This window comes from Acartia tonsa, chromosome 2, assembly GCF_053477335.1.
Source record: "Acartia tonsa isolate MP-2025a chromosome 2, ASM5347733v1, whole genome shotgun sequence".
In the NCBI taxonomy this organism is placed as follows: Eukaryota; Metazoa; Arthropoda; class Copepoda; order Calanoida; family Acartiidae; genus Acartia; species Acartia tonsa.
In genome coordinates this window covers 48,488,527-48,499,012 of record NC_137261.1, presented here as the reverse complement: position 1 = coordinate 48,499,012, position 10,486 = coordinate 48,488,527, and the positions used below count along the sequence as shown (strand labels likewise).

The window sequence follows — 10,486 nt, the reverse complement described above, 5'->3', positions numbered from 1 at the left end:
ACATTTAAAACAAAATGTTAACAAAATTTAAAAACATTTTAACATATAACTTCAAAAATCAATAACATTTTATAAAAAGATGTTTCAAAAAATAAATCATTAAAAGGTATTAAAATGCATTTCAAATTACTTAAAATTAAAACGAGAACATCTTTTTACAATGTATTCTGTGTAATAGAGTTTAAATGACATGATTAGTGAATGAAATATTTCCTAAACTCATTAAGCCTTTTTGTGACTATATTAAAAATAATTTATTTTGTTTTATAGTGTTTTTTTATTCAAATATTTGACAAAATTTTCCCTACGTCAATAAAATAAAGTCAGTTTTTTACTGTTTCCAGGTTTTTCTTTATAATTATAACAATTAAATATAATATAAATCTTCATTATCTTTTATTTGAATTATCATACACATTAAAATGTAAAGTATAAGCTAGAATAGCACTTTTTTTAACGAATATTTTAATGACATTATATCAAAATAATTCCTCTTAAATATCACACAACATATGATTGGGAAGTATAGCCATTTCTTGGAGGTATAATATTTACAAAAATACCATTAATTCTGTTTTTATCAGAAGTTAAAAAAATTGAACAATTCCAAAACAATGGTTGGCTGTCTAGATATTGAGTACACTAAGACTACGGCTCTGTTCTATTGAAATAACGTTGCAAAAAGAGGGGTTCTGAAAGTAATCTACCTAATTATTTTTAAAGAACCAACAAGTACTGTCAGTATCTTTTTTCTTGTAATCTAGCAGACAATCAAATCATAACACAATTTTCATGATAAAATATTCAGGTTTCTACTTCACATTTTAAAAAATATACTGATCAATAAAATGTTCAAAATTTTACTTTGTACTAATTGAAAAAATATGTTGTAATTCTTATTTTAAAGTTACATTTTTATCCCTGACAAAATCATAGACGACTTTTAAAGGCATCTTATCTAAACTTTTTGAAGAAAAACTTAAAAACATTAATTAAGTATTAAAACTATTTTCTTCGATTTTTCTGAAGTTATTATCGCATTCTATGGGTTTTTTATTATCATTTACTTATATCGAAAGTGCCAAACATTGTACCCTAACTTATTCATTTAATAAAAAACCAAGCGTGCTAACCCAACAAACGTAAAACTACCCCTTCTCCTAATTTTAATTTTTTTAAATAATGGGGGAAGTAGTTTCTATGATCGACAAGTTACTTTAAAGGAAAGTACCTCATTCCCTAATATTATCTCTTAGATGAAAAACAAAACATAGTATGAATTTGGGATAAGTATTTTAAGTTGGAAAATCCCAAAAGTTATTATCCAAGTCAAATCACTTCTGGTTTGTGATTATCTGTCCTAGTTATAGTTATATAACTTTTTTTCCTTTAATGTATTTGTCTTTTATTGGAGTTTAAGTACTCTTCATATTTTCATTATTAAAGATAAAGTTTTAATACAAAGAACGTAGTTAGATTTATGAATTGTATGTACATTGTACATATCTAGACGCAAAATTATTAATATTTAATTTTCCATTACATTTCAAACATTTCTTCTTTAATATGATATTCGATCTTTTACATGTGACCAAAAAAATCTCAGCCATGCTCAAAATCGTGTATAGCATCGTTTACAGACAATATTCCACTTGTATTTAAATAAAATTCATAAAATAATACCAGTTTTGTTTGCGGCCTTCGGCCCCTTGGATCTAACAAATCTGGTTTTAATCTTATTGTTTCTTATTTTGATATCCGTGGAAAGCTGTCTATTATACAAAGCAATAATTAACTATTGAACTTCAAATTCATAGCTTCTATGCATTAGTTTTTTTATATTTGTTTCATTAATACTTGTTGTAAATATGAATATCCTTGTTGAATCAATATTTAAGGTTAAAATTTGAGGGTCACTGAATAGGACAATGTCAATGACAATTTTAAGCATATTACAGAGTCTTTTAAGCAAAATTAAGGCAGGTCAGCTAATAGCAAGGACGGATATGTTCAAAAGTATCACAGGAACTAAGATAAAAAAAATTTGAAAATTTTTTGACTGGTTATGTCAAGAAATCATCAAAAACGATTCCTACAATATGGCTAATTTTCGGGTTTTATTTATAATATTTAAAATCTTCTAAAAATCGTACCAGTCAAACAGACGGACTGACACGCATCTTATTGATTAGCTGCGGAAACAAATATCATTTAAATTATATATGTTATGGACATTAAAGACAGGGCAATAAAATGCAATTAAACTTGAGACTTTGAATTTTTCTGTGATTCTTTGCATATTTGGTGAAAGTGGGGGTGGACAATGAAAAATAAATAAGTGTACTCCATTTTCTTCCCCTTAGCTGGATCTTTAAATCGTTTAGTGGTGCGCTAAATCAGGGCGATCCAGTTCACCGCAGTTTGGCGCGGCAATGACACTCATTGAGTGCCATTGCCGCGCCAGTACCGTGCCACTGGGCGCGCTGGTTTGCCCATTCCATTTTGAAATCTAATAATATCTAGGTGCGCTGAACTGAATCGCCCTGATTTAGCGCACCACTAAACAATTTAAAGATCCAGCCAAAATGATTATAGACCACCAAAAGCAACTTTACCTACAAGTTTGATTAATCACTTTATTTTCCATTGTTCTATCCCTGTATTCGTGATCTTTGGTTAAGAATCAAGTTTTTGCATAATTTTCCATCTCAACTGTTTCAAACATTAACCTTGATTTTAACCCTTGGAGGAGAGATAACAACATCGGCATAGAAAAATAAATAGAATAACAGTTATATTTTTTAACACATAAAAAATTGCCTTGAGAAACAATTAAGGAAGGGGATTGGGGGGGGGGGGGGGAGGAATAATCTTTTTAAAGGGGTGGTACGTTGCTATATTTTTATTTTTGAGTATTGCTGATAGTTCTAATACAGCGGATATTAATCTGTTTCGAAGCCATACTGTTGTTCCCAAATATGTTTTAACTTTTTCTACATATACTGAAAAATACTTTTCTTGTATTAATTCGAATCCGGTGGATAGGAACCGGTTCTCATCCATACGAAAAAACTATGTCTAGCATCGTATTATATCCAGCTTTCTACGAATATAAAAAAGTACAATCATAAGATTTAAACCAGTTTTTTAGCCCTAGCCTTCGGCACCTCGGGTCTAAAAAAGCTGGTTTTAATCTTATTTTTATATCCGCGGAAAGCTGTTTATAATACGATGCGAGAAATAACTAATACACAATTACAAAGATTAAATTCACTAAATATATGACCCTATTCCAGATCGTATGGATAATTTACATGTACTTTATCTCTACGATATACAATATTAATAGATGGTATTTTTCATTGGTTTCCACTTGGTTGACAACTAGATTTATGGATAATTTTTTCTTGTAATGATACCAAATCATACAACAGTGAAATTTTAATGGCTCGGCAGCCGTTCTAGCTGCTAATGATTGAGAATGCTGACTTGTCAGCGGCTGTTTATAGGGCTGCTACCTTGAAAAATTATTTGAATGGCTTATGCTTTTTTTAGTTATTAAAAAGTGACTGCGTTTAAAATTTGTCAATAAAATTTCTGCAGTGGGCAGCACATTTTTACCTTACTGACAGCTTCAGTTGTAAATTGTCTAATAAAAGCAAGTATTTGTGGATTGTTAAAGAATAATGAACGCTGCAGTTGCCGAGCCTTGAAAGTTTATCAATTCCTCGCTTCATTGAATAAAATTGACATGATTTTGATAATTTTTGCACATTTTTGTGTTGCTAACCTCTGTAATAACATGCAAATTGCTATGAATTTTGATTGTGTCGCGCTGTTGGTTCCAGTGATGGGTCGAGATACTGATTATTAGTCACTTTTGTGGTTGTCGGTGTAACTTTATTTTCAATTAATGTTTAAGTATAGATATAAAATTCAGATAACTACCTAGAGCCCGCGTTGGGGACCTTTTTTGTTTGCCAGCAAATGGCTTACTTAAATTTTCTAGTCCCCTGGCTGCATTAAAATTGGCTAATATTAAAAACCATCAATTGAAAGTCGGCACAGTGTCCCACTCTATTATTTCACTTTAATTTATTTTCGAACTTCTAAATTATAGAATCCTCGGTTTGGAATATTTGTCTATTTTTTGTTTTTGCTTTTTTGTAACTTACGCTTTTTTCATAGAAACTTTTTCATATTACTGCTTGAGATGTATCTTAATTTTCATATCAGTTGAAATACCGTTTCTCAAATATTACAAAGTTTTAAACAAATAAATGTAATAGCTTAATTGGACCTTAGTTAATGCCTCAAGCTGAGTTTATTTTTTTCTTTCTTAACAATAAAATTTACAGTTTCGTTTTTAATCTAAAGTTGATAATTTTTCTTTATTTCAATACAAAAAAAACATAAATTTGTTGGCAAAATGATTAAAACCACATCGGCTGGATGGCTGGTTTGATTTGCGAATCAGCCAACATATATTCAGTCAAACATATGAAATGGTTAGAGACTATATGTTAATAATTCACCCAATCTTAATTTAATTTTTACGGCCGCAATAAAAAAGCAGCTTTAAAGGAGATATAGCAAGATAGAAACAATTAAGCACTGCTGTAATTTGATTTTAATAATTTGCAGACTTAAAATTCGATTCTGTTCAATATTAGAACAAGAAAAAAAGGAAAATTGCATTTAAAAACTGGCCATTGAATTCAAACCATTTAAAAAAATAGTTTGCAACGTTTCTGCGCCATGTAATTGTGACGTTTACCTTTTTTTCATGCGAATTCTTTCAGCTTTTTACACTCAGATTTTTCTTGCTTGCTGCAGATTTGTATTAAAAAATTTTTACAATTAGTTGTAGTGTTGTTACTGCAAAACTTAATTCAACATTTAGTTTATAACCTGCAGCTAAATAATTCAATAGAACAAGAAAAACTAATGTCCCATATTATAAAATCAGGAAAGGGTAAACAATACTTTTTTATTGTTGTTTCTTAATCTTTTCTATAGAATTTTGAATTAATATTACTTTAAAAGTTATGTATTTTTATGCCTTCCTTAAACAATTAAACTTAGAACTTAGACATTATAAAGTCAAATTAGAGCAGCAAAGTTTATAGGGTAATTTGTACCTGTCCAAAATTAATCTATATCCTTAAAATTTTGAAAAAGACCATATAGATTTCACCCTGTTCATAAGAAATAGCTACATATTTGGCATTATTCATATTTAATGTTTATCTAATATATTTATTACTTTTTACCTAATATTATCAACAGTTATCAAACGGCATTTTTAAGTTTTTTTTATTACTGTTACAGCTTTTATTATAAGTAATGTGTTGCACAATTTTAAATTGCAAATTTTGAGTTTGTTTCCAACAGTTGTTGTTCTCCTGATATCCTTGTTCAAACACAGACAACCACACAACTGTTGTGGTGTTTCCCACCAACAGCAGTTATGAAAATTAAAATTTTGATTTGAGGGATTGTCTCAATTCCTATTCAAATAGAAAGGAACTAGCTGTAAGATTTTCCGATTTGCAATCAAAACAATATAGTTATTATTTTTATTTTTTGCATAGTATTTCTCAAAATTTATTGTTCTAAAATAATACATTTTTCGTTTTTAAGAATTTTGAATTGTCCATAAAGGATCTAACCTGTCAAAATGTTACAAAGCACTGATTATTTTACAAATATATTATTTTTATGTCTGTAAATTTGTTTATTATTATACTATTTATATGACAAAATATTTGCTGCTTTCAGATGCGACTCTGGTTATTAGTAGGCTTAACCCAGGCAGTTGTCCTGGGTGGGGCAGTTGCAAGCTCTCAAAATGCTACAGATTACATCCACAGGAATACATTTATACTTTAGAACAGCTGCGCTCCTTGTCATAGCTTTTTTGGCACTCACGAGGGCACGAAATGTCAATGATATGTAAAACCATTAAGTAACTTTTTTTGTTCCTATTTTAAAACCATACATTTTTATGTTTTAAAAACATCTTGCAGTTTTATTTGTAACCTTTACTTTTGGGGGGTTACTTAACCTTTCAAAAAGTGAATGTTTGCGAGTACTGTGTGAGGCTGTACTTGTAAACAATGGATATATTAATACTTGGATGTTACACCAGATATTCTCTTATAAAGTGAAAATAGCAGTGGGCTAAAATAATGATACTTCAATCCAACACCTTTACTCCATCCCCTTCCCTCTAACTGGATGAATGAACTGACCAATAAATAAGTTTAATCTTAGCAACCTAAATTGATGACAATTTTTCTCCTGTCATAATATCCACGACTATTCAATATCCATTTGTTTGCGGCTGTACTTGTAAACTAAGTTTTCTGCCATTGTCTTATCCCTATAGATCCCTGTTGCTCGTATTGTGTGTGACTGTACTTGTGAACTAAATGTAACAATAATGCGTTGAGCAGCAGAGTGAAGAGACAATTTCAAGCAGGACATTGTGATCCCAACGCCTGCAGAATACCGGTTAGTATTTTTTATATTCACTAGTAGTTGCGCCCCTAGAATCTCTAGGTTGTCGGACAATATAGTCTAAAACTATCATAAGACTTCAATCTAAAAATGAATTTGTCTAAACCCTCTGGGTTCTATATGAAGCTTCCTTAAAAAGGAGAACTCAATAGTTTAAGCATTAAATGAAATATCTAGGTATAGACAAAAAAAACTTTTGATCCAATTATATAAAGTAGTAAGCTTTTTTATCTCTGTATCGAAGGGTCTCGCCAACCACTAAACCGATATGGTTCTCTTTTACAGTGAAGTTTCTTTTAGGTCCTGGTGGCCTTCTATATTCCTTCGAATACAGAGCCCCTAGATGCTAGGGGCGCAACCGCTACTTCTTAATATAATAGTATTGAATTTACCATACATTTTGACATGTCTTTCCACTCTATCAATGATATCACTAATTCTTCGACTCTTTTCTTACAAAGGGGTAATCTGCTCGACTAGTTACTCTTAGGAAAACAACCAAAATCATAATTGCTTACTGGCGTAGAAATGTAAAAATTACTAGGCTAACGTTATTTTTGAGAATATTTGCATTTATGATAAGAAAATGTACAGAATCGTACTTACAAGAGATTCACTTTTATTAAGCAGAGTAAAAAGTTTGGATCTATTGCAATTCTTTATATCGATAATATTCAACAAAAAAAAATTTTACTTGCTGACAGTGAAGATTTCCCTGTGCATCATTGGATCTTGGCTATTCCATAATATTTATAGACCTTCTCATGCCGCCCAATACGATGTGCTGGCATAGCATGTTCGTTTAGCAGTTTTTAAAATTCATGGATTTTTTTTATCAATACCAGGAACATTTTACCGTGAACTGCACTAGATCCTAAAGTTTAAAAGCCATAAAAATCATCTTAAGCAAAATATCTTTTCATTTTTTTATTTTCTGGGTAAGCAAAATAACTAGAAAGTGATTATAAAGATATTTTCCCAGAATTATTTGCTGATCTTTCATTATTTGAAAACATTTTAATATCAGCTACACTTCTTGTGTAACTAACAAGCTATTCTATAATTCACTTTACATGTCCGTTTGTACGTAACGCCATAAGGGAAATGAGTTTTTATCGGCTGATACTGAATATAGACAGCTGAAATTTGTATATTCCTATGACATATCTGCATCTCATATATAAATAGTATTGTGTCTATCTGTCAATGGTCATACTGTAAAAGATATAAACGGTATTCTTTTATGGTTTCGTGATTTTCTTTGGTTTGTATTCTCTCTCATTTTTTTCTTTGTAATGAGATCATAACATCTGCTCTAAAACTGACTTTCCCATTTCTTTTTTTGTGCTCCGCTACTTGTGGATGTTGTCATCCTTGTTTACACTGCACTGTAAAGGATAATTTTTTTAACAGAAAAATTTCAAAACAAGATTTCATTCGGACGTAAATCCACATATTTGTTTATAAATAATTTATATATGTTATCTTCCATAGTCTTATCTTCTCATCCCTGGGTTGAAATGAATCACAAGTGTATTAATGAAGTGAAATTATTATATGTAACTATTTTTATTAATGAATGCATTCATGATTAATGAAATGCTTCCTTTGGCATATAGATAATTACATTAATCTTACATCATATCAATACTAGGGAAGTGAATGCATTAGTCTCATTTGTGGTCCCTTTTTAGTTTGTAAGATATTACATTTCAGACTATTTAAAACAAAAATTTAAAATGGAAGGTGGTTTCCCTCTTTAAAAAATGATCCCCTCAAATTTATTTTTGAAATTAATAAAAAAATGGGATGGACTCAACTCAATCCCCTCCACTTCAACTGCCCCTGGAGACCTCTAGAGGCGTAGTATACTACAAAGTTAATATGTAGTCATTTCTATATAGCTATAGAAATGCCCACTAAACGCTGACTACAATTCTGTTAAGACAAAGCAGTGAAGCGTTTATTACGGTTTGGGAAATGTCAGAATCAATCAGTCAATAACTTTACTATAAATACTACATATTCTTCCAGTTATTAATGGATGTAGATTTTTTCTTCAAATTTTAACTAACAAAATCATTTTCCATAGCAAAACTTGCGTATGAAAATATTTTAAATTGGGAATAGACATATAAAGAAAAACAATTTTGCCTCAAATCTTTATTTAAAAACAGCTAAAACTAAAAATTTACTTTTTTCGGCTTATTCATTAATGTTACGCAAAATTTATATTCTAGATGCACATAAAACATTAAAATTAAAGTAGTTAAAATAGTTGACCACTAGGCCACAGTCGACCTTTACTTGGGAGGATAAGATAGGATTCGATAATTACAAACATTCGTGACTTTTTATCCAGTTCAGTCAATACATCTAATGGAAATAAGTGTGCCAGTCTTCCTCATGTGAATTTTTCATTGTATCAAAATCGTCATTTGAGATAAATATTTGGAAATTTTAATCTATCATAATTAACAATAATGTTATAATTTGCTTTATTTGGTACTTCAAACTAATTTCTTTCGTGGATTACACGGATATGACAATGGATGATTAATTAATCAACAATTATAATTTTGAATATTCTTACTTGTAGACCAAAATGTAGGCACTGTCCCTTAGATATTTTTCAGTCTCAAATCGCAGAACATCATTGAAATCCTTGCTTATATATTTCTCTTTCTCTGATGAATCGAGTTAAAAAGATCGTTTAGTTGCAGTTATTGCAATATACAATGATTTAAATTGTGCAAAATAATTATATAAAAATCTTTTTACTATAAAAGCAAAATTTTTTTTCTCATCTCAGGATATTAATTTTTAATGTTTTATATCAATGTCAGAAATCTCTTTCTTGCAAAAATAGTTATTATAAAATATTGTAAATAGATGTAGAAAGTGATATCTAAAAATGACCATTTCATAAGTCAAATTAATAACATGTACATAGGTTATATCTAAGGCCCATAAGCATTGGTGTTTTCACTTAAATTCTATGGTAACACACCCCCCTTCCTATTATTTTTAAAATAAATCGAAAATATTTGGAAGGGGTATTTTTTTCCAATGGCTAACCATTGCGTTGGGCCCTAAATCTGCTAGACTTTCCTTCATTTAAAATAACCTAGCCAATAAAACAACATAATATTATACTTGCTGCATTTTCTGTCAAAATAACTGTTAATTTTGTTTTGTTTAAAACACATATTTCCGTAATAATGATTTAAATGCCGGTTTTATATTTTCATTTGTTTGCTATGCCAAATTTTTCTTTCGTACTACAATTAGATTACATTAAAATACGTTAAATGTTTTTAATGAGAATCATTTCATTTTAAAATTTTAAAATGAAAACGTTCACCATATTTTGAGAAGGCTTATTGATATTTTGGCATTTCCCTCATTTTGCTTATTTTCCCCAACAAACTTTGAAAAACTGATATTTTAATGCTCATTCTCGGTTAGGTTATGAGAATTAAATGTTAGAAGAGTCCCACAGGGATTGTTTCCGTGCTTATCGGGCCTCATGGGATAAGGACCCCACATGGGGCTAAAATAAGAGGGGAGTAATGTTAGAGTTGCTTCTCATTATGAACACTTGATTATCAAAAAGCTTCGCATTAGATAGTTTTGTATTAGGATATCAATCCTTAAATTGGCAAACTGTAATGGTCATGACTTATTTTTTGTGTCGAAAATATGCCAAAATTATACTTCCTTAGTTTTAAGTAGCGAATCTACTTTATAATCAAATAATTTCTCCCCTGCTATTTAGGTTGCTGTAATTTTTTGTGCAGATTTCTCTGACCATCAATCATTCAATCTCTTCTTTGTTTTGTCTGTCGGTAAAACTTGTTAGAATTTTGTTAAAAATAAAGATGATTGTTTGATTTTAAAATTGAGATTTTTAAGCGAAAAAGACGTAAAATTGTGTTCGTGGTTTTGGAAAGTTAAGTCATGT

The 10,486-nt window shown here is 29.9% G+C and overlaps 1 protein-coding gene across 4 annotated transcripts in view; it reads left to right on the top strand.

Moving 5' to 3' along the window:
• The first annotated feature begins 5,739 nt into the window (after positions 1 to 5,739).
• Positions 5,740 to 10,486, top strand: part of LOC145312040 (chitin deacetylase 8-like) — a 43,110-nt gene continuing 38,363 nt past the window's right edge. For 3 of the 4 annotated variants that reach the window (XR_013876875.1, XM_080151171.1, XM_080151170.1), the window contains exons 1-2: positions 5,740 to 5,873; positions 6,459 to 6,516. Coding sequence is in view for 3 of the 4 variants with exons in the window: in XM_080151171.1 (XP_080007297.1) it covers positions 5,782 to 5,873; positions 6,459 to 6,516 (150 nt within the window). In the remaining variant the exon portion in view is untranslated. The remainder of the gene's footprint in view (positions 5,874 to 6,458; positions 6,517 to 10,486) is intronic. The other variant, XM_080151172.1, reaches the window with a different exon arrangement.